Genomic DNA, 25,359 nt, shown 5'->3' on the forward strand with positions numbered 1-25,359 from the left:
GAAAACCCATTGGCCCATCAACAGCTGAAGTTACACTCACAGCAGCCGAGATTCCCTCTCACAGACACGGCCAACCGCCAACTAAATACTGCGGGTGGGGAAAGAGGTACAAATGCTACCTCAATGAAAACCATCAGAGCCAACACACTTTGTTCTGTGCTAGGCTTAAACCCCAGACTTACAGTGCCTTCAGTAAGTATTCATCCCCCTGGATTGTTTCCACATTTTGTTGTGTTTCAACCTGAAATAGATTTAATTGATCTACACAAAATACCCATAATGTTAAAGGGATTAAAAAAATAATAATGTTTACAACTTAATTAAAAATGAAAATCTTAAATGTCTTGAGTCAATAAGTATTCACCCCCTTTGCCATGACACTCCTAAAATTAGCAAAAATGGTGACAAGAGGCCGGCCAGCAATCGGGTGGTTGCTGGTTCGATCCCCACCCTAGGAGGGAGCCGGATGCGAGCTGGTAACTGGAAGCTTACTGGCATCATATCTAAGGCTCCTACCACTGCCGTTGTGCCCTTGAGCAAGGCACTTAACCCCTAACTGTTCCAGCGGCGCGAATATGGCTGCCCTGTGCCCAGAGCCCAGAGCTCTGTTCTCCCTTGGGGGTGTGGTGTGTGCAGTGGGTGTGTTGTCTCAGGAGGGGTGTGCACGTGTCAAATTCCTACAATTGATGAGAATTGATTGCATGGCCAAATAAAGAGTCTTCTTCTTCTTCTTCTAAAAAGAATTGGGTCCATCTGAGTGCAAGGATAATAGTTTATGTGATTTCGGAATGAATATCTTTATTTTTATAGTCTCTCTGATTTGAATAGGAATCAACTACACACTGTGTGGATCAGGTTGTCATTACAAACTGAGCAAATGGAGAGGAACAAAACTGCCCAGGAATGTTACCCTGAGGCCTGGGGAGACATAACAAAATCTACAAAGTTGAATGGCTGATATATACAGCAAAGAAAGTGGCTGGACGTGTGTTTATTTGGTTTTACTTTAAAGCATTGCATTACATTTAGTGCAAATCCAGCACATGCAATGCAGTTTCCGAAACTATCCCTTGTGTGAAGAACAGTGGTATCATGTTATGGATGTGCTTGTCACCTGCAGAGACTGGGGAGTTTGTCAGGATCAGGAGTTGGGTTCTGGAGACCCTATAAAAACAAATATATTCATTCTGACTCAAGACATTTCAGCTTTTAATTTTAAATTATTTTGTAAACCATTAAAAAAAAAAAGAAACACTTTTACATTACAAGGTATTTTGTGGAGATCAGTGACAACATTTTTTAATCTATTTCAGGTTGTAACACAACAAAATGTGCAAAAAGTACAGTAGGGTGAATACTTACTGAAGGCACTGTATACCCAGAAACAGATTTGGAATAATGCAGATACAGATACTGTATTCATAGACATACTCTAAAGACTGACGTGGACATACAGTGCCCTGCGGAAGCATTGGTACAGTGAAGAATTTGTACTTCTTTTGGCTCTATACTCCAAAACTTTGGATTTTAAATCAAACAATTACTATGAGGTTAATGTAGAGATTCTCAGCTTTTATTTGTGTACATCACACTTTTAGGGCACCAAAAGTAATGGGACAATTGGCTTGACAGGTGTTTCTTGTAAGTCAGGTGTATTCCGTCGCATTATTTCTACAAGCATAAGAGAGCTGTCAATGTCTAGCGTTGATTCTAGGCTTTGCATTTGTCTGTCAGTCTGCTATTGGTGTCTGTCAACATGAGGACCAAGGAGGTGTCAATGAAAGTCAAGTTATTAGGCTGAAAAACCAGAAAAATAGAAATCAGAAACATAGCCAAAACCTTAGGCTTGCCAAAATCAACAGTTTGGAACATCATTAAAAAGAAAATAAGCAATCGCAAATGGGCTGGTAGGCCAAGGAAGACTTCTACAGTGGATGAATGAAGAATACTCATCAACTGTCCCACAGATCAGGAACACAGGCGTGAATGTGTCACAAACTACCATCTGCAGAATACATCACTAGCCAAACTACAGAGGCTTCACTGCAAGGTGCAAACCACTAGTTATGCTATAAAAAGGATGGTCAGGTTACACTTTACAAAAAAAAGTACCTAAAAAGCCTGCATAGGTCTGGAAAAAGGTCTTGTGGATAGATAAGACTAATATTCTAATGTACCAGTGATTGCAAGTGGACAGTTTTGCAAGATTTACAGCATACCACATCATCTGTGAAACATGGTGGAGGGGGTGTTATGGTTTGGGCATGTACTGTATAGCTGCCACTAGAACTAGCTACCTTGTCTTAATTGATGATGTAACTGCTGACAGTAGCAGCAGAATGTATTCTGAAGTGTACAGAAACATTTTGTCTGCTCGAGTACAATGGCGCTTCATCATACAGTAAGACAATGAACCATAACATACTGCCATAGCAACTATGGAGTTTTTCAGGGCCAAAAAGTGGAAAGGTCTTGACTGGCCAAGTCAATCTTCAGATTTCAATTCAATTGACATGCATTTCATTTCCTGATGATAAGGCAAAAATACTTCAAAACAAACAACAACTGAAGATAGCTGCAGTACAGGCCTGGCAGAGCATCACCAGAGAAGATACCCAGCGTCTGGTGGGGTCAATGGGTCATAGACTATGTATAAAACAGATACAGACAAAAGCAAGTGACAAGGACAGTCATATCGCTCACTTTTCTGATACCTGAGTGCTGACACGCCCTGTGTTGTACCTGACCTGGAGAGGGCCACTACAATAACAGTCAGACCAAAGTCATCACCTTTAGCGTTCATGACTGTGAATCAAGTATTAGCCTTCATTCAGACTGTGAGAACAATTAGACCTTAATTTTTGGCCACTGTACTAGCGCCCCCCTTGCTCTTTATTCTATAGTGGTATATGATAACTTGATTTTGTAAAAATTTAGAGCTGATAATACTTTATTTTTTGTGAACAGTTAACCTTTCAGAAAAGTATGTACATTAGACTGAGAAACATCAACATGGTAAGGTGGTGGATATAAATCACAGTCGATGCAACAGAGACAGAGCAGTGAAACACACACACTAGAGTTCTACTTTCAGTTACTGTGTCAGTCAGACATTTCTATCAGTTAGCAATTTGATTGATGATCTGTACATCACGCTAGATTGTTGTCCTTGGGAACCACTCCCACACCCACGTACCAGACTTTACTCTTGTACTGTCTATATTCAAAACATTTTTTTTATATAGCTGTTTATGGAAGCATGTTATAAGGTCAGTTTGTCAGTAGTGCACATAGTTATGCTGCAGCGGAACTGGACATATAATTAAATCAAGTACTGATATAGTTTTCCAATTTAATAAGTATATCAGATGCATTTAGAAAAAGCAAATGGTGCAATGGATGTGTTGCTCATCTGAAACAAGACAGCATGAGAGAGAGAGACCTTTATGTACTGAGTGTATGTTAAAATTCAAAGCAAGGTCAAATTGCATCATCATTTAAAAGGTGGCAGGTTGCTTCAGAAATGCCTATGATACCAACCTGCACTGTTCTTTCTAGAGTTATTCAACAGATTCTGTTGTTTTCACTCTTCTGCTGTGGAGGTGGACCTAAATGAAAATTTGTATAACCTTTTCTCTTTCTCTCTTTCTCTCTCTCTCTTCCAGTGTTACTGCATATAGAGCTAGAAATCCACAGAGATGTAATGCATAGATTCTCCTATATCATATGAATTTACCAGTACTGTATCTCAATCTCAACTTCTACCACTGAGTTACATTCATAAAATACACAAAATACCTAGCATTACAGACACACACACACACACTTACACACACACACACACACACACACACAAAAGAAAAATACAGCAAATGATCTAAATCCCACACATGTACCACACAGTCAGATGCACTCCCCCACCTTCATGAGAGAACCCTTGACAAAATAGAGAGATAGAGAGGAAGTTGGACCCACGCGAAATAGACAAGAGATCTGCAACTAGAGATCTACTTTTGAGTCACCTAAGTCACAATTCAAGGCTTTCTAGTCAGGAAGAGCCAGAGCCAGGTGCTCCAGAGCTGTTTATACTACTGGGCACCATGGCCTCTGTCAGCAGTAGTAACCTGGGTCCCGAAGGAGTCCCAGCTGGACCTACTGAACTGAGGGTGATAAGTTGGAATGTAGCACAGCATTAAAGAATCACAGCACAATGAGCATTACTCATATTCATTGTTCCGTTTAACAAGTACATGCACACACATACACACAAACACACACGCACGCATACACATACACAAACACACTCTCACACACACACACACACACACACACACACACACACACACACACACACACACACACACACACACACACACACACACACACACACTTGTGTCTTGTTCTACCTTTTCATCACAAGATGAGATAACACAGAAACAATATTTTATCTGTATCTGTCTGTAGGCCTAAAATATTTTGCATGGGGCATCAGCCGGCCCCATCACACTGGGTAGCCATTAACCTCAAACCACAGGCAAATAAACACACACACACACACACACACACACACACACACACACACACACACACACACACATATATATATATACAAGGCACTAAACAGCACATACGGCCAGAACAAAAGGACAAAATCGCCTGTCATGGATGTCAAGCTCACAAATGAAATAGATGCCAGGTACATTCTAGATTAATGTAATAGCCTACTCAAAACAGCAAGTACTGTCAGGCTATAACAAGGACTATGGGCCCTTATATCCGGTGACAAAGTAGTAGAGCATATGACACGTGTAATAATAGAGTGCGTATGAACGTTGTCTAGAGCAGTGAACCACCCTTCCCCTCCCGAAACCCTGGAAATTTGCTGCATCAGGATTCTGTCAGCCATTCGTTGAAAACAAAGTAGCGACCAACGAGAGCGATCAGTATGGATGCTCTACGCCCGCAGTAGCAGGAGACATACAGATGTTTCTACCGGTAAAAACCACACCTAATAACTCCACCGCTACAACATGCATGTAAGCGGCAAGGCGCCCGTCCTGTGTACGAGCTCCAAGTACCGCAGTCTACTCACACAGAGGCGCGCCATGCACTGCTACCAAGACCCACTTCCATATGCTTCGATCACACCCATAGTCTGTAAATGTAAAGTTCCTTACCGAGAGTTTTATCTTTATTCTCCATCTCCCGTTGTGTTGAGGTCGGTCAGGGAGGGAAGTTTAAGACGCTGCGTTGCTGTGAGATGCGCCTGGTCTGGTCGGGATGTGGCTCTTTCAGTTGCCTGCCTGCCTGCCTGTAATCAACAAGCGTGACCCGTGAAACAGCTGTTAGTCAATTCCGTTATCAAAGTGATTTTCAGGTTTGGGTTCGAAGGCTGATGACTGACAGAGACAATCAGAGATTTTTGAATGTTTCCGATTTAAGTAGTCTAATTGTCAGTATTTTCTGTCCACGCTCGTGCATTACCTGTGCTGCTATCGGGAGCTGTCCTCTCGCCTTGGTGCTGCAGCTCGTACTCCGATCAAAGCAAGTGACGTCACGACGACTCCCTGCTCGACTTTTAAGGTGGCATGTAAAAAAGTCGGGGTCCATACTTCGAGAATTTAATCTGAGCACCCGACAACACCACTCTGCTGTCAATGTTATTTTCTCTGAGATAAATAAACATAACGTTTTGCCCTCTATCTGCTATGAAGGTTAGCGAACCCGCGAGACAGGACTGACTGGATGCATCAGATTACGCCCAATTAAACCTCATATATTCTTCTGCGATTTTCACATTAGTATGCAGTTCACTCAGCCTATAGTCTTACATTCAAACTTAGCAATATGGTCTTCAGAAATCATTTTGATAATTATCAATCAATATATGACTGTGGAGAATGGATGGAAATCCAATATTGGTAATGGTTGGCGATTTCTGAATAGGCCTATAGAGAACAATACAATAAACTCTAGAAAAGTCCTGTTCCAGATATAGGCTCAAGTGATGACTCAAATGTGCAGGTGTAGGCTGAAGGAATTTGAAAATGTTTGCAACAATTTTCATACATAGTGTCAGTCTGTGAGTTAGGCTGGCAATCGCATGTAGCCTACCTATACAGGTAAGCAGAGACCCCATTCTAAAGGGCATGTGCCCCTTCAGATTGTTCCTGTTTTAACATTTTTTGAATTATTGAACTTAATTTTTAAGCTCACGTTTTATCATAATTATTTATAATAATAATAAAAAAAGATCCGTCAGCAGTATGTTGTGGAGGGGGCACACTTTGACTGGACCAGACTGTTAATTTACAGTATATTTTTAAGAAATACATTTTTTAGAATATTGATTCCTTCTTGATGATGAAAAAATAAAACAAACATTTTCGTTTTTTCTCTGTAATACTAGCCACCTAGCAATTTTAAAAAGCTAGCTATTTTGACATAGAATTAGACATAATGATTATGACTCTAGATTTCAGGAAAAAGCTGTCTCAGGTGGTCGAAAAAGGCAATATCTTTTTAAATGTACACCCCCCTCCGGACGTCCCCCCATCCTTCCGCATGTACTTTGTGCCCCCTCAGAAAAACATTGAGTGCATGTACGGTACGGTCAGAGTGGGTGTGGCTGCGTTTAATACTTTTGGGATTATCGCAGGTGAGCACCTTCACTGTAAGTGAAGGTGGTTGTTGTGGGCCTACATGTAGGGCTAATTTATCCAAATAATTGAAATACAGCATAATGTGGTTCTCAATACTTGCACTATACTGTAGGGAATGGTACAGCCAAGTTTTCCCTCTTTGCTGAAAGGCTTTTTCATTCCATGAGTCTAAAATACTTTGTTATGTGTTAGTACTGTAGTTTCAAGACAATACTACAATATAGTGTGTATTAAATATATTATAATATATTTAATATACAATATATTATATATTAAATATATATTGTATATATATATTATAATTAAATATTGTATATTTAATATATATATATATATATATATATATATATATATATATATATATAATATATTAAAGCCTTTCCTTACAGGATTGTATATACAGGATGTATATACATATTGAACTCCTGTGAACACAGACGCCTCCTCTCCAAAGAGAGCACACACAGAGTGGGTGGGGCTGGGAGGAGGGGCGCGGTTGGAGTCTGGGTCGCAGGTGTACTGACAGGTGCTGAGACAACAGGATGCAAAAATAATCTGGCAAAAAAGAGGGGAATAGTGAGGCGGTGGGGGTGCCTACAGCAGAAACAGATTATTTGAGTCTTTGAGACAGAATTTGAGAATGAAGTCTGAGACAGATACACACTGTGTGCTATGTTATTATGTTATTATATCACATTTGTTGTCTCTGTTACTTCTTCTCTTACTTACCAGCATCAGCCCCAAGAGCAGCCTGAATATAGAGGGTGGCATCCTTAGGCCAAGGCAGATACTGCAGATACTGAAGACACTAGCAACCACCACAGCATGCAGGTTTCTATATCAAGAGCACATTAATACTTATGATATCTTATCAGACTCATCATCAGAATATATTTAAAATAAATGAACTGGCAATAGTGTAGGATCCTGTACATTTTATTCATCATTCATCACACAGATCGATACTGTATGCAATATGTCATCGATGTGTATCTGACAGGAGATTTTTTGTTTGTTTGTTATTGTATATAATGCCTTCTGCCTTTTTTCAATTAGTTTTCCATCAGGGTTGTTAGATATATGTAATACATTTCAGCTTGTTTGAAACATAAGCATTTACGCAGAACTCAGAATTCGATGAGGTCATTGTCTCTCCACCTTATCAAATTATATAATGCCTCATTAGTGATTAGTGGATCACTGTGAGTGACTCATACAGTATGTTGACTGTCAGAGGACTGAACTCTTGATCCACGTTCAGCAGACCACAAGGTGTGGAAAATATATTATGTAGAACAGACATGCCTCTCTGCAATGTATAGTAAGGAATCATGTCATGTCTATTCATTACATTTCTATTTAAAACACTCAGTGGCCTGTCACAATGGAACAACAGAGGTGAGGCATACAACACATTCTTTAGGCCACTGGAGTGATTGGTCCGAATTGATGGTAAGGCAGTGTGTTTGATCCCTGCCGATGGTGATGTTGTAAGTTTGGTCCATTCTGATTGGTCCATGACAGAGTTGACTCAACAATGTTGTGTCTATACGTTGGTGCTGACAGAACGCAGCCAGATTACTCCATAAAAATTATCATACAGGATCCTCTGCTTTTTCCAGTACTATGTAAACAGTAGCTACGCATATGTCCAATTCATAATCCTGCAATCATTAACTTAATCCCTATAACTAATCAATCATAAAACATCTTCCTAAAGTAGAGCAGCAAAGTGGAAAATAAGACTCACAGTCAAATGTTTAAGTGTTCCATAACAAAGACAAACAAAAGGACAAGGACCATACAGGAGTTCTGGAATGTCACAACTATATATTAATTACACCATTCCAATGGTTGCGTGTGCGTGCGTGCATAAGAGTAGGAGTGTGTATGAATGTAACGCTCGTGTTGTGTGATCGCTATGAAAGACTGTGTGTGTGTGTGTGTGTGTGTGTGTGTGTGTGTGTGTGTGTGTGTGTGTGTGTGTGTGTGTGTGTGTGTGTGTGTGTGTGTGTGCGTGCGTGCGTGTGTGCTTGTGCGTAAGAGTATGAGTGTTTTCACTAATTGCACTTGAGGATGAAGTATGGGTATCACATTTCCGGTCAGATTTCTGCAGGTTTTTGGCATAATCTGGATACTTATGTAACTGTTCACTATACACATAGGACATGGTGATGACTGTACAGAAAAAGTCAAGTTACAAAGAGCTTGTTATTAAGATACAGGTAATTGTAATAACAGCTCGAAACGTACTCTAAACAAGGAATTATAAATTCTGAGCTTTTAGGTCAGTGGAGAAAAGAAGACCAATGGAATTTGGTCTTTCTAAAGGAGTTTTTCATAGCACAATTTCCTCAATGATTAAGAGAACTTATGCTGTGTGTCTCTACATTCTGTGCAAAATAAGACGTAAGTCCACACACCCCTCAGGTCTTCTCTATTTACAGTTAGTTATATGGCATTAGTACCATCATTTCCCTTATAGGGACTAGTAAGACATTCCGTAACCCTCAGAGTCAGAGCCTCTCATTCACCTGTTTCCTTTAAAGGCCTCCTCAAGGTGACACAGGGCACTGTGGGATTGGGGGTGTTCTAGGGACGGGAACAAAATTAACAGACACTATTAGACAAAGAACTTCACAACACTCTGTGGTTACAAGAGCAACAAGTCAAAAGGGACTAGGGTGCCATGGGGAGGAGAATAGTTTCTCATGAGTCTCAGAAGAATTTGTCATCAATGCGAAAGTGCGGTCGTGTGACATCATCAGGGTTGATGAACACAGAGATGGATTTCCCTGGATTTTCCGTCACCAGTTGCTGCAGCTTCTTGGCCAGCCGATCATCTGGCTGGTGCTCTCCACCTGCATCTGACTGAGGAGAGGGGAGGTTGGAGGCACTACCACGCCACTGCAGGTCCAGGGTCAGCCGGTTGGCAGCCTTGGCATGCTCGATGGTGGTGCGCAGGTGTTCAGCTGGGTCCGAGCGCACCGAGGAGAGCTTCCGTGCGTGCAACATGGCAGACTCATCAGACAGGTGCTCCAGCATGTTGCATTGCGGGATGAAATAGTTGGGGCACATCTTGTTGACCAAGCAGTGCTGTAGGTCGTCAATGAGGCCCAGCAGGAAGTGGGCAGAGAAATCATCCTGGGACAGGTAGGTGGCAGGGAGACGGTCGCAGGCCCACAGCATCATGCTGCGCAGATGGTAGGGGCTGATAGCCTTGGGCCGAGATAGGAGCTTTATGATGATGGCCTTGCAGGCCTGGTAGGCTTGCATCAGGCTGGATGAGATGCACTTCTTCAGCTGCACCTCACTGCGAGCAAATGAAAGACGCCACTCATTCTCTTTGCGGCCCTTGAAGGAGCAGGCTGGCACCAGGTAGAAGCCACTGATTACCTCCTCCTCTGTGATCTTCCCGTCCCAGAAGTGGTTCTCCATCAGCCAGCTCTGGGCCACTGCCGGCCAGCCTTTGAAAGACACCACGGGCACAATGTCATAGAGCATGCGGCTGCTGCCCACACCCAGGATGACGGAGATGATGGTGCCGTTTCTCTCCACCTTCTCTACCCGGGGCATGCCGCGCTGAGGCTTCTTCTGGATCTCCACCAGCACCACACTAATGGACTCATAGAACCAGTCCGCCACCAGCGTTGGTGAGAAGAAGTAGTTGGTGGCGCCGTTGATGTGGTCCACTATGGTGCAGCAGTCCTTCCACTTGTTGATGGTGCCCTCGTCAAAGAGCCTCAGGCTGAGCCAGGAGTGGCAGAGGGCAGAGTGGCGCATATCTAGAGTGACGGGCTGATTGCGGTCATGGAGCTTGAGCGTGGGCACCAGCAGGGTAAAGTCCATGTCGTAGTCTGTACCACGGGCATAGACACTCAGCTCATCCAGGTCCATGTCCACCACACCCTCCCGTACTCCACCTGACAAAAGCAGGTACTCGTTGGCAACTGGGAGCTTCTGGTCCAGTTTCTGCACCATACCTGAGGGAGAGGTAAAGGGGAGATTAATTGAGACTAAAGATAGATAGACTGATACACTTCAGCAGTACAATTCACTTCCTCTGCAATAAGGTATGTTACTATTACCACAGCAACTCAGGCCTATGCCTCATCATGAAAATCCAAGTTAGAGCAGGGTACAGTGGACCAGTCAGGCTGTGGCATCTAAGAGGCACTGCAAGCTCACACACAAACTTCACTTCTGACTCAGGCAGCACTTTCCACTAAACCTTCAAGCAGCACTGGGCATCATTTAGGCCTATTATACACTCACATTAGGTCCAACAACCCTACTCACTATGGGAATATACAAAGACCAGAGAGAGAGATCTCTTTTAGTAAAACACAATGATGAAACAACATCTAAATGTTGTTAGACATTCCTTACAAAACATTTGGCCTTTTGCTCTATCACACTACATTTATTACCATACATACATTTTTACATATTATGGTGACAGAGTTAATCTGGGTGCACTGCTGTAGTGTGCTCAGTTTGCATCAGCTGAGTTTATTGGTGTGGACTGCAGTACTCTGCCTCGTTTGTTTTTCCTGTTCACTGAATTCAGGATGTCTCTGTTCCCTCTCAACAGCATTTCCCTAACAATAGAGATGGTTTGGCTGGTGCTGCACTCCTCTCAGTGTGAGTTTGGAACACTGAGCGAAAATGTAAGTGTGAAGCTGTGTGTGTGTGTGTGTGTGTGTGTGTGTGTGTGTGTGTGTGTGTGTGTGACATGCAATGAGTAATGGAAGGGCAGGTCTTTTTTCTATAAAAAAAAAAGAAAAAAGAAGATGCTAACAGGGATGACAATGACTTTGTGAGTAGCAGGGCAAATGGGCAGGTTTTTTGCTCCCTTTCGCCCCTATGTCCCTGTGCACGTCCCTGTGTGTGTGTCTTTTTCACATCTGAGTGAGATTCCATGAAAGTCTAGTTGTCTTCAAGAAACAATTTGCCTGCAGTCCACAATCCACTAGGTTATCAAGTCATATAGACCGACTCATATTATTCAGCAATTGACCGATCAAGGCAAAGTGTTGAAAAACGTAAAATTAAATAGATAAAGGGTTGAGCCTTGCCTTACATCGAGTATATCCTATCATTGATTAGGAACAACTGCTGATATCACATTCACTGTTGAAATAAAGATGGTCGGCTATTGAAAATGTGTACATAATTATCATTTGTGATAATAAAAGCAGTCTCGCCCATTCTTCATTCATATGTAAGGTATATGCAGGCATGATTTCCCTTACCGAGCATCGAGAAAATGAAATCCTTAGCCGTGTGGATCTCCAGCGCTCGCTGGTCGTCATATTCTCGCTGGTCGTGTTTACTGAATTCCTGAATCAATCGGTTCAAATCCTCGATCCTAGCCCCGGACCTGAAATCGAGCTCAGGGTAGCTTTGGATGGTTTTGTTGTTGTTGTTTGTGGAGCTGGGAGTCGCAGTGGGGCTGTTTCCCAAGCTATTTACGGACCCAGCCCGGCTGGTTAGAGCAGGGGCCGCCATGTTCGCAAGAAAAAAACAGCGCTGTGAACGCAGACAGGCGTCCCAAGTGCCCACTACCTCAGGTTAATTCAGAACATCGAGCGGAAGCGTCTCGCCTTGCTTGCATTTTTTTTAAATATATATATATATACACATAACAACATATATATATTATAATAATAATAATAATAATAATAATAATAATAAATAAAAGTAAAAAATAAATTATATATACATATATATTTTATATATTGTATTTTTTTTTTTTAAATTATTATTATTTATTTATTATTATTTTATTTATATATATATATATTCACAGGTCCTTTGTTTTCGTGGTGGTGCACTGCTTTCCCTTTCGCTACCTTGGCTTTCATCAGGCTGAGCGGCCTTCAGTGGCTGTTGGGGATGGTCTGTCCAAACGTTGGCCAAGTCATAGTGAGAGTGATGAAATCAGAAGTTAACGCGATGATGGTGCTGATGCTGTTGATGTTGGCGGAAAAGCTCGTGAACGTTGAATGAATTGCGCGGAGCCGCGCTTGCAGCAGATAGAACGCTATCTGGACCAATCTAATCTGTAGAGCACATCAACAGTTGGATTAATTTAAACTGTTGGCGACGCTATCAAAATACACTAAACCATAGCAGTTACCCCGCAATTCCAAATGTAATGTTTAAAGTGTGTATTATTAAAGTATTAATGTGTATTATTGTTTATAATTTGTGTATAATGTTTATGTTAAATTTAATTGATATGTGATAGAACAGATAGTTGATGTGGTTCATCACAGAGAATGGAAAACATATATCTTGGTTATAACCCTACTCTTCCACTAGTTGTCCCAAGTCCTTTTGGCTCCTGTTACGAGACGGTCTTGTTGAACCGGTAGAGAATAGTACAGGACAGGGTCGTTGGGGTTATTTGTCCTGGCCATTCTCTCTTTGCGTGTCCATAACATGGCGTGGAGGGGATGTATTCTAAGATTTGCTAGGGATGACATAATAAGCTCAGCAACCAGGGGAAACAGGTATTGTGTTTTTTTTTTCATAGCTAAGATGTTCACCGAGCGCAGTAGTACTAGACAAGTCTTTATTGTAAAGCTAGGAACGACGAATTTAATGTAACGACGTTTGTATATTCAGCTAGCTAACTTGTTTGAAGAAGTGATCACAGATATTTTGAGCCACTGCCACAGTCAGACTCAATTAGACCTTATAACATTTATTTACAATCACGATATCCAACTCCATGGCACTTGCCACGGAGTTGGACGGGTTTACCAACTCACCCATCACAGTTGAGTTGTACTTGCATCAGGTTTTACTCCAGATATGTAAATCACAGTATTTACGATTCCACTGTGGAATCTAAGCATTAAGTGACCTTACAGCCTGCTCACCCTGTTGTGGAAGGCCAAACATTAATTCTAGCTATACACAAAAATGAAAGGAGACAATTGAACGTATACAGCCTAGAGCAGTTTGCGCATAGGTGAACTGGGCCATGTGGGCAGATCCTGACGTTTGACATTGTTCAGAGGCTAGAGCCTATGCGATGAAGAAAAATGTCCAATAGCGCACGGGCTTATTTCAAAGATTGGACATTTGTTTAGGCCTACCTAATGGCCAAGTGCACAGCACTTTCCCGTTGCTCCTACTTTTGTCATGTTTCATGACAATGACAGATGCTACTATATACTAGGCCTAACGATTATATGATGATTTCGAAAGAGAGAGGATAATATAAGTGTATTAAGCAGACATGACTAGGTGTAGGCCTACCTATGCTATTGTTATTTTTTACAGTTTAATATGTGTGCCTGGAACTTCCGGGGCGACTTTTCATCACAGTCCGTCACAGGACATGCATGGTTAACCTCAACCAGGAGACGGCGCACATTGGCCTGCTGGCCTATAGATCAGACACTGTTGAAATCATTGTCACTTGGATTATACAACACCCGGGTACGCGTTGTGCAACTTCATATATATAAAGAGAGAGTATATTTCTCAATGTCTGTATGTTGTATTGGGTTGTGTGATTGTTTAAGAGACTGATTTTATCATGGCCTGGTTAGCTCTTATAGGCTGGCAGGCACTAATGAACATATTGTAGTTACTGCAGCAAGGCCTACGATTGTACAGTTTCTTCGACTTTTTCATTGATCTCCGATGTCACTACTTTATTTGACACTACCAGAAAATAATTAGTCCTACAGCATATTTCAGATAACAGAGTTAGCTGTACTAAATGTTAAGCCTGATACATAGTAAGTTAGCTAGCTAGTTAACTAGCCATGTTGTGTCGCTGTCCCTGCAGTGGTTCTGAAAACTTCATCTCAAAACAAATCTTCATAATTGTAAAGCACTCAACATAAACCCTTCTTCAATTCTCTGCAACTTTTGTTGCTTTCTGAGACCTATTCAACCTTTTAAACTATTAAGGTTTTTGAAACTCCAAAACCACTCATCCAGAGGTGGAATTAACATGGTGGAATGTTGATTTAGCCCAACATTCTGAGAGCCACCATTGTTACTGCAACTGCGATGGAACATTCAGAACTCTTGAATAAAAACAACAGGAGACCTGCAGAACACATTCTTATAATGATTACACAACAATGCACTCTCTTGGCCACCAGTTCTAGGGTTCCCACTGAAATCACTCTCAACCACTTAACCAACTCTACCCACTCCACTGAACTACCCCCCAGGCTCATCCTATCTCTCTAACTATCTATCTTTCTATCTGTCTATGACCTTCTATCATACTTTCTATCTAACCTTCTATCCTTTCAACCTTATGTCTATCTGTTTCAACGACAGGTACCTAGCCATCATCCTTTCTTCCTTTCACTAGTCATTGTTTTGATCTTTCTAGACCTCCCCTCTTTCATCTATCCATTCTTCCATCCAATCAACCAACCTAACCAACCATCCACCCATCCAACCAAACCATCTTTAACTATATCCGCTACCATAATAAGACTCTTGCTTTCTTTCAACTACCCAGAAAATCGTATCAACCCAGATAAAAGCTTTCTGATACCTACTCAACTTTTTAAACTATTAACTGTTTTTTTCCACTCAACCAACCAACTCTCCTCACTCCACTGAACTACCCAACCTTTCAACATTCTATCTAACTAACCTTCTAACCCTACTGATTAACTTCCAAATGTTTATTTATCTATACTTACCCTCTCATCTATCCATTCTCTTCCAATCTATCCTATAACCGTCTCTTTTTCATGCCATTTACACTTTTTGAGCAAAAAACCCCACATCTAAACTGTTTGACTTAAAGAACTGCACCTTTTTGAAAGAAAATATTGTCTTGCTAGCCTAATATCCTCAGGCAGGTCGTTCCAGAGTCTAGGGGCCTTAAAGGCAAAGGCACGGTTGCCTTTTGTCTTCAGTCTAGACTCCGGAACGGCCAGAAGGGCCCTGCCTGAGGATCTTAGGCTGTGCTGTGGCTCATAGGGGATTAAAAGGTCAGAAATATAGTCCGATCCCAGCCGAGCCTTAAAAGTTATCAGTAATATCTTAAAATTATGCACATCAGATTATCACATTATCTTGACAACAGTGGTCGTTTTGAGAAATATATTTCGCAGGGAAGAAACCACCACAATCTACCACGTAATGTTTTCTTGAGAGTTAACTCCCTTGGCGGAGCTGCTAACGGGCCATACACAGGGTCGTTACAGTATATTTATGTATCATGTTTCCTTGACAACGTTTGTCGTTTTGGGAATTATATTTAATTATAGATTTAGGACACAAACTCTATGCATGCTGTCTACAGGTTCTCCCTCAACACTCAACAGAGATGTGGCTTCAGGAAAGTAGCAAAGAAGACAGAGACCAAGAAGGGGAATGTGGAGGAGATGACAGAGACAGAGCCCAGTGAAGGGACCATTCACAGCAGGAGAGGTGCATCCCCGCAGGTTGAGCCTCCAGCACCCTTCACGCCTCCCAGGGATTTTGGCAGACTAGTCAAGCCACTGGTGTTCACAATAGGGGTAGGTTTTCATTATCTCCCTGTGTCTTTTGTCTTCCATAAGTTTTGCCAGATCTTCTCTGCTATGACTGATGAATAAATGACTTTCTATTACACTTTCATTCATAGTGGCTTCTATAAGTTAATTCATTGTCTGCCGAGCATGAGAGGCAAGGGGGACTAATGCCATGTTAGTTTACAGGCTGCTCCTTTGGCACAGCAGCCATCTGGCAGTATGAGTCTTTGAAGTCCCGGGTGCAGGGTTACTTTGATGAAGTCCGGGCAGACTGGCTTGAGAAACTACGACCACAGAAACAAGGGGATTTTCGCAAACAGGTTAAAGGAATTATATTCTATTTCTAATCTAATTTAATATTATTCATATTAATTATGTTAGTTTTTTAGGTTTACCCTGCCCTTGTATGCATTATATCTAATTATTTTATATATTGAGTGGTCAGGTAACCAAATAAAGTGATTGATGAGGCCAATTGCTTCAATTGCGCTCTCTGGTATTTGATGGAATGAAATACCTCGTGTTGTCAGGCTATGCTGATTTCACTGCTCACTGGGGCCTGACTGGCTCTGTGTTTGTTTCAGATCAATCAGTGGTGGAACAGTTTAAGCGAGGGCCAGCAGACTGTTACAGGTTGGTCCTCACTGAACCTCATAGATATTGTGTTAGTGGGTCCTCTTAATATGATCAGTTATTGTTAAGAATAACTATTTGATGCAATTATTGTCTAATGAGTCTAACCTTTATAACATCTCCCACCCTCCTTATTATCTTCTCTTTGTCAACTTTCATTCAATCTCTTTATATTCCTCTCCCTTTTTCTCAGGGATCATAGCGGCTAATGCCATTGTCTTCTGCTGTTGGAGAGTACCATCACTTCAGCGCTCTATGATCAAATACTTCACATCCAACCCTGCATCCAGTGAGTAGAGGACACTGTTGTCTCACTAAATCAGACTATCAATTTAAATGGAAAGTCTGACAGCGAACCGTAATGCAAGTGGGGGCTGGGAGGTGCATGCATCCGGCAAATTTTACCAGAACCACATATTCTATCGATGAATAGAGAGGAGTTGAGTAGCTTCAACTGGAGGTAGGGATTTCAACTAGATTATTTATTTTTTTAACTGCTCACCTGCAAAATAATGGCATTGAAAACATTCAGTTAACTCTACGTATCGTGACAACTTCCCATCTCCAGTGTTTACTTCCTACACCCACAGAATCTCAATCGAGAGATGTGATTCTGGGTTTCGAAATTAGGTACACGGTGTTCAACAATGGCCCTTGATTAGTCAATAGCCTTCATAGTGTGTGTATATTATCTGAATAAAGCATTAGTGTTGGGTGGGAAAGCTCATCTTCTCCTTCTCTGTTGTTACCCACAGAGGCCCTTTGCTTTCCCATGCTCCTGTCCACATTCAGCCACTATTCTCTCTTCCACATGGCGGCCAACATGTACGTCCTCTGGAGCTTTTCCTCCAGCATCGTGTCTATGTTTGGGAGGGAGCAGTTCATGGCCGTCTACCTGTCTGCAGGTAGTGTGTGTGTGTGTGTGTGTGTGTGTGTGTGTGCCTACGCACGCGGGTGTGTGCGACTTCATGATGTTGTAGACAAATAAGGAGTTGCTATTTGCAATAGTTTTGTTCTGATACCTTATTTCTTTGTTGTCAGGTGTTATCTCCACATTCTTCAGCTATGTGTGCAAGACAGCCACTGGTCGTTTAGGTCCTTCTCTTGGAGCGGTAAGCACATAACTCTTCGTAGTAACTTAGCAATCTTGTAGTGAAGAACAACATACTTGATTGTAGATTTTTAAATCCTGTCTCTGATATCACTTTACTTCCTGTCATCACCAGTCAGGAGCCATCATGACTGTCTTGGCTGCAGTCTGTACGAAAATGCCAGAGGCCAAGCTGGCCATCATCTTCCTCCCAATGTACACTTTCACGGCAGGAAATGTGAGTGAATATCTCAATCCCTCATACAACCACACAAAAACTCGCCTATCCCCTGGCATTGATATCAACATGTTATGAATACCTGTCTGGTGTCTCAGCTTTTATGCAGGAATTACACTTTGGATGGGATATTGGGAAATGGGGGTTGCTGTGTACACAGAGTCGTATGTGAATGGAAGTGAATTACAGTCCGATTCACACCATCCTTTTTTTTTCATCCCCTGCTGTTAGGCATTGAAAGCCATTATTGCCATGGACACAGCTGGCCTAGTTTTTGTATGGAAGTTCTTTGACCATGCAGCCCATCTGGGCGGAGCTCTTTTTGGCATGTAAGTGGCACCCTGTCCATATGTCTGCCTTCTCTGCATATCTATCAGTTTGTGTTTCTTACCCCTGTCCTCTTTCCCTCTTGCAGCTGGTACATTATGTATGGACATGAGCTGATATGGAAGAACCGGGAGCCTCTGGTTAAGATTTGGCATGACCTGCGGACGAAGGGTCCGGGTGGAGGTGCAAATGGTGGCGGCTCACTATAGAACTGAGTGAATGCGTATGGACTGGCATGGGCAAGTTTGTATAGATGTACAAATGAGGGAAGGGCATGAACAGCAAAAACCCCTCACCATTAACAAAAGCCTCACACACCATTTCCATGCACACATAATCTCCCACCCTCAAACATGTACAGTACAGCTCTTTCTCTCTCACACACACACTGCTCAAAACTGTTTCCAGAACCTGCAGTCATGAGATACAAGGCTTTTGTGTTTGAGAGCGGAGAGGGCTTGAGGATGCACAATTGAGTGACACCAGGAGGCTGCTGGTCATCATCACTGTATCATTCCCATCAATACTTGGGAGGAGGCCTAAACTAAAATATGAAAATGTCATGGTCTTACTGTCAGTGCAGAGGGGTCAGGGGGTGTAGGGGGTCCCTGGGATGCTGCAGAATCAAAATCACACTATTTTCTGGACCCCCCCAAATGTATTTCTCTCTGTGAAATGATAGTCCTTATTTCACATGACTTGTTTATTGAACACACCATTTCATCCAACTGATGGATGATAATGGACTTAAGATACAGTATGTACAGGTGTATTTGTTGTTGATGAAAGAATCCCTTGTTTGTTATTTGAACCAAATAAATGGTTGATTTAATTGTGACTCTTGTCTGTGCGCTCCAGGCTTTGGTACCTACTCTGTTATGATGGAAGGAGTGGGCTATACCCCATCAACCAACAAAGTTGTGCTGCACACTATACTCCGTTCACATTGCAGAATTGATGTATATCCGTTGGGTTATCCAACGATTGTGACTTGTCTGTTCACATTCATTATCTTTATGCGTTGCTATTCTTTCTATTGGTTCCAAATTATTTGTATTCATCGTATTGACAAACCAAAGTTATTTTTATTTTTTCAAATGATGTTTTATCCCTGATGAAGTGGCATGTTTCACTTGTTTCCCTTATGCAAACTGATGGAACAATAGACAGGAGAGAGCAAGTCGAGCACTTCTATTAACTATAACAGCTCCCCATGTCTAGCAAACTCAGAGAGATGATGGACTTTGATCCCTCTGTCCTCCACCAGTAAATAATTAACAAAACCATAAAACCATAAAGCTTTTAAGTAGCATGAATGACATATATACCCCTGAATCATTAGCAGCATAACCTCTATAATGGAAGTGACTTATGCCTTTGTCAGAATTCATGTGCCTTTTTTCAGGTGGGGTAGATTGGAAAATGTCGCATTCAGTGACATTTACACGCGTATACTGTACACATACAATTATTAATGACCCACACATTATCATTTGAGCTCCTTTGTAGTTTTGGAACAGTTGAGTTTCAGTGTGTATACACAAAATTATGTGCTTGCTTGACACCCAAGAGGTATATCACAAAGCTGGTTCAAGCCTGCAAACTTTCCAAAACATCCTGAAATAACTTGATATGTTTTTGTTCATAAACCTGAAATTGGCATGGAAGAAGTGAGTCAATACTCCCACCAACAACCCGTATTCAAGATTAGCTTACTTGATGAACCAACAAATAAAGAGCTGTATCTCAATGTTTATCAATGTGAGCTGGCTCATTTGGAGATCATGCCTCTGTATTTATCAAAAGTTTATTGTGTATGTATCATTGTAATGTTGTGTTGGTTTGTGTGTCATGGGATTGAGTGTGTTGGTGAGTATAATTGCCCTATCTATGTCTCATATTTGTTTAATGCTAGTCTGTTTTTGTTGATGGGGGTCTGTTGTTGGCCAGTTCTTTGAGCCAACTGAGCAGATTTGGGGAGAGCAGGCCACGTGCCGCATTCTAAGGTTAGCATGTGTGCTTATGGGGGAGGTAATTTCAAGGGTTCATTGACCCTATACCCAATATTACTTCAGTGGGAATACAGCCTCTGTTGCAGAAAATACCCTTAACGTTTGCATCTCCACTCCTATTGCCCACCAGGAAAACATTCTGTAACTCTGGACAAATTATAACAACAGAGAATACCACTTAAGAACACAGTGGACTCAGTAGCAAAGACCAAACTCGGCACAGATACCGTAGGTAACAAATGTCTGTCAGAAATATTGGTTAAATTAGATGCTTCAGGAGTTTTTTTTTGCCTAAGTGTTGACTCTATGGTTCATTATATTATGTTAATCAATATTGTATCTCATTAGACCACAAAGTCTTCAGTTTAAGGCCAACAAACCTTTTCAAAATAAGCTAATTGCTCATGGCGGTGTGCCTCTCTTTCCAATCAGGTAATTTCTTGACAAATTTATTTTCAACGACCCATCTTTGGCTTGTGAACGCTCATTTTAGTACTTTAGTATTTTAGTGGCTGAACATATACAAAATCATGTAGCATCTCTTCAAAGCTCAGTAGAATGATGCAAATAGCTAAATGTTTTTTCAAGATCAGGTCTCACATGACTGAGTTGAATGTTTTTTTGTTGAACTGCTCAATGTTATATTTACATATATATACATTTTCCACTGAACTGTTGTTTTGCTATGTGTGGTTAACCATTATGGGAATAGATACAGTATGAAAATTCTCTGTATTATCTTTCACATTATCCAACAGGCAGGACCATGTCTTTAGCCTTCCAGGTTGTGGGTCTGTCACTCGGAGTTATGGCCTGGTGTCTTGAGTCCAGCTGCACAAGCTCCCATGCCTGGAAAGTCCGCAGTCACTCAGAGGCTGTCACCACCAGCAACTGGCAGTTTGAGGGTCTTTGGATGACCTGTGCAGCCACATCATTAGGTGCTGTACAGTGCCAGAAGTACAAGACTGTACTGGGATTAGCAGGTGAGAGACAGTGTGGTCCAGCAGTTAGGGTGATGGGCCTGTGACAAAGGGTCTGGCAAGTCAATTGCCTGATTGCCTTGTAATTATGTTATTTGGAGACTTTTATGCATATAATAAGCACCAAAAAGGTATGGTAAATGTATTACATTGCAATTTCGAGATATATCAATCTAAACATTTCCCCATTTTCTATCACATGTTATCACTGGATCTAAATTGGGCGGTATCAACGCAGGGAGAAACCTTTCATCATCTTTCTCCGCTCATCGCATGCATCAATCAGAAAGTCTATCCACGATATTTTCCGCCCTCAGCAGTAGTCAAATAAAATGTCTTTATCTGTCTCTTAACGTCTGAGACCCAAACTCTTTTCGACCCATTTATCTAATGTAACCTATAACTATCCATTTATCTAATCTCTCTCTCCATCTATGTATGTATCAGTATCCATCTCTATCCTTCTCTCCTCTCGCCTCATTTCACCTCCCTCCCTTCAACTAGCTAGTTAGCATGCCATCACCCCGTGTTTGTGTCGTCCCTGGACGCATATCCAACGCATTACACATTTCAACAGTAGCTAAATAGTTGGTAATTAAAGGACAGAACTATAAGCACATCTAATAGATGAATGTCATGTATGATAACGCTGCTAGCTACCTACATTCTAAACATTTTGGAATCAAACATCATACTACTGCACTAGCTAACATTATTTTGCTAATCATAATATTGCAAACCCCTCTGCTAGGCTATGGTGGATCTGGTAAACAGGCTAAACTCACCATTCTGTAACAATTTGCGCAGAACACAAGATTCGTTGTGGTGGGATCTCTGCCTCTTCTTCGAAATCAGAGTCAGAAGGTTCATGCATATATGGCTGAATGAGACTGATTCTCCCTGCTAGCGCCATCTGTAGCTAGCCATGTGAGTTTGTCTGTTTGTGCGACATAGCTTTGAAAGGGAGCTGTCAATCAAGCATGTAAAGTCCACACCCAAACAGCCCTCAGAACTATGACCAGAAAGTTGAGCCTCACAAGAAGCTGTATTTTATCATACTTATTGACGTTTTGGGTTAAAATTTTGGTGGATGTTTAAAATGATACTCAACTTTGACACGAAACACAATTTGAACCATTTAACATCGACTTTCCAGACCCTTTAAAAGTTTCTAAAGTAGTTTTACCTCTGTGTAAAATTATTGGACAGCATAGATCTCTTAAGATGTCATTGTATCACACTTAGACAATATGTGGAGATGGATGAGACTATGACTTGCAGTTATCTGAGAAAGGAGTTGTACAGATCATTGTTCCTTTTCTAAATAACTGAACTGACAGTTACAAATGCAGGCCAGTGGTCACAGTTTCGGATCATGAAGGTAATGAGGGTTGTAAATGTCATGAGTATCACTTCTGGGTTAATCATTGACAGTCACAGTTTGTTCTCCTTTCATCATACATTCACATGTGTAACTACCGGTATACTATATTACCTTTCAGTTTATCATCAATGGGATAATATATTACCTTTCAGTTTATCATCAATGGGATATTATATTACATTTTTGCACATGGAGCACCAAGTGTGTTGTCTAAATTTTAATAGATTATTTGGAGATGACATTGTTGTCAGAACAAATGCCTAGTATCTGAAATAAATCCATCTATCATATCTCTCCACCCCCGGCCTCATAATCCTATCACCTCAGAGTTAGAGCGGCACTGTTCTTTACATCTTTACAGCCCATGAGCAAAGACTAAAGTTTCCTCCCTCACCTGGAACTAGACAATATAACATTATAGACAGAGCAACACCAATCCTTTGGCAACTTGAAGCCATTATCAATTGTCCTGCGTGTGATCTGCGTGTTTGAAGAACCTTTCTCACTCTGTGTGTGGGTGATAATGTCAACGGCGATAGAGTTGACAGGGTTTTTGTTGTGTGTGGCGAGCTGGCTGATCACAGGCTCTTCACTTGCTAATGACTACTGGAAGATGTCAACTGTCTCTGGCAGTGTCATCATATCCACACGTCAATATCAAAATCTATGGCACTCATGTGCTGAGGACAGCACTGGCGTTAGAAACTGCAAGGATTTTGAGTCTTTGCTCGCTTTGCCAGGTAAGTTCTGAACCAATAGAGCCCATCCAAAGACCCAAAACAAGGGCTCTGTGGGCATTTTCTCTTTTTTTTTTTAAACAGACGGTTGATGTGATGTAAAGTGTCTTATTTGAGAAATGCCTTGTCACAGTATTGAGATTACATTATCTTCTCATGGTCAAATAATTTCCTCAAAGAAAATCTCTACTTGATCTCATTCTATTAGCTAACCAGTGGTTGGAGGTGATTGTGCTGTTTAATAGTCAGATATTCAAACTTTCATACATACTGTTCAAGTAGAAGTACTGGTACTTCCGTGAAATTTTACTCAAGTAAAAGTAATTTGCCTTCATTATTGCATTTCATCATCATCAAATTTAAATTTTGTGACCAACCATCATTCAGATTTTGTGCATGGTTTGATTTAAGTGTCTCATGTACATCTGTTTGAATGTGATATGATACACAGTAGCCTACTGAACATTCAGAGACTGGAAGCCTTACATGTTGTCTTCATTGAAGCTGTCTGTCAATCCATGTATGTAGAGGCCTGTAACTCAATGTCCGCATGTGGTCAGGTCACATACAAGCATGTCGAGCTCTGATGATCATCGCTCTACTTCTGGGTTTGGTGTCCATCATCGTGTCGGTGTTGGGGCTGAAATGCACTAAGATTGGCAGCACCTCTGATCAGGCCAAGGGTAAAATCGCTCTGACAGGTGGGAGCTTGTTCATCTTATCAGGTATGTCCCAACCGCCAAGATCAGCTCAGTTTCCTTATTTCCTAATACCTATCTCTACTGACTCACCTAACTCTCCCCTGCAGGGCTCTCAACCATGACTGCGGTGTCATGGTATGCTGCACGAGTAGTTCAAGAGTTCTATGATCCATACTTTGGAGGAGTAAAGTGAGTCCACAGCTTGGACGGAACGCACATACTATGTACATTTACATCAAAACCACTTACAGACAATCCAGACAAATTGTAAGTAGGTCTACATCTTTGTCTCCCCATAGGTTTGAGCTTGGCCATGGCCTATACATGGGCTGGGGAGCTTCCTTTCTTGCTATTCTGGGTGGAACCATGCTCTGCTGTTCCTGTAAGAGGGGCACAACAGGAGTGCCTACAGGGTAACATATTATCCATGTTCACAGTTGATATGTTTATATAGGCAGCAAGAAGCTATCGCTACAAGGTTTATGGACTGACTAAATAGTTTCTGCTGAATGTCCTCTTTCAGAACACCTTGTTGTATGAATATAGGGTAAGAACATAGGTGCTAATATAACAGTCTTTGCAAAGCAAATAAATCATGGATGTCTAATCCAATGTGCTCTTGTACCTTCCTGTCTTACAGGGGTTATTCATACAACTACTCCACAACAGGCCAAGGACAGAAGATCTACAGGGCAGCACCAGTATCAGAGTCAGGGAGTTCAAAAGCATATGTTTGAAATAATGTTATTATTATAATGGTCTATGCAATTGTTTGAATTTCCCACTTGTTACTGCATCATCGTTTTACATCTTTGCTGTGTATTTTAGATTTTCATGACTATCCTTGAGAGAGAGCCCCTTTTAAGTGATGATTGTAGAATGTGTAATGTTTATTACTTTATGTTCTATTGACATTTTATAGACACATTATTTGGAATCTACTAGTAGTCTAGTGTGTTTTATTAAAATGATGATGGACATTAAAAATGCCTGATGCAGTAATTAGAGGATAATTAAAAGAAAGGAAAGTGGAAGGACCATGAAATGGAGGGTTGTACCAACACAAACTAACTGTGAGAGGATGGG

The 25,359-nt window shown here is 41.3% G+C and overlaps 3 protein-coding genes across 3 annotated transcripts; 2 read left to right on the forward strand and 1 right to left on the reverse strand.

Annotated features, from left to right (window-relative positions):
- Window positions 1-7,665: 7,665 nt before the first annotated feature.
- Window positions 7,666-12,173, reverse strand: LOC310822542 (nucleotidyltransferase MB21D2; the record flags this gene model as incomplete). Its single annotated transcript, XM_083694913.1, has 2 exons — window positions 7,666-10,645; window positions 11,918-12,173. 2 exons carry the CDS (start codon window positions 12,171-12,173, stop codon window positions 9,381-9,383), a joined length of 1,521 nt encoding a protein of 506 aa, XP_083551039.1. The 3' UTR covers window positions 7,666-9,380.
- Window positions 12,174-13,060: 887 nt separating this feature from the next.
- Window positions 13,061-19,291, forward strand: parlb (presenilin associated, rhomboid-like b). The gene is made up of 10 exons (XM_083694798.1): window positions 13,061-13,180; window positions 15,961-16,177; window positions 16,351-16,491; window positions 16,756-16,804; window positions 16,998-17,093; window positions 17,560-17,709; window positions 17,846-17,916; window positions 18,031-18,132; window positions 18,364-18,461; window positions 18,548-19,291. Exons 1-10 carry the CDS (start codon window positions 13,110-13,112, stop codon window positions 18,666-18,668), a joined length of 1,116 nt encoding a protein of 371 aa, XP_083550924.1. The 5' UTR covers window positions 13,061-13,109; the 3' UTR covers window positions 18,669-19,291.
- Window positions 19,292-20,963: 1,672 nt separating this feature from the next.
- On the forward strand, window positions 20,964-25,010 carry cldn15lb (claudin 15-like b; the record flags this gene model as incomplete). The annotated part of the gene is made up of 5 exons (XM_083694834.1): window positions 20,964-21,454; window positions 24,133-24,297; window positions 24,381-24,462; window positions 24,573-24,686; window positions 24,914-25,010. Exons 1-5 carry the CDS (start codon window positions 21,238-21,240, stop codon window positions 25,008-25,010), a joined length of 675 nt encoding a protein of 224 aa, XP_083550960.1. The 5' UTR covers window positions 20,964-21,237.
- Between the last annotated feature and the right edge of the window lie 349 nt (window positions 25,011-25,359).

This window comes from Argentina silus (genome assembly GCF_951799395.1).
Source record: "Argentina silus genome assembly, chromosome: X".
NCBI lineage: Eukaryota > Metazoa > Chordata > Actinopteri > Argentiniformes > Argentinidae > Argentina > Argentina silus.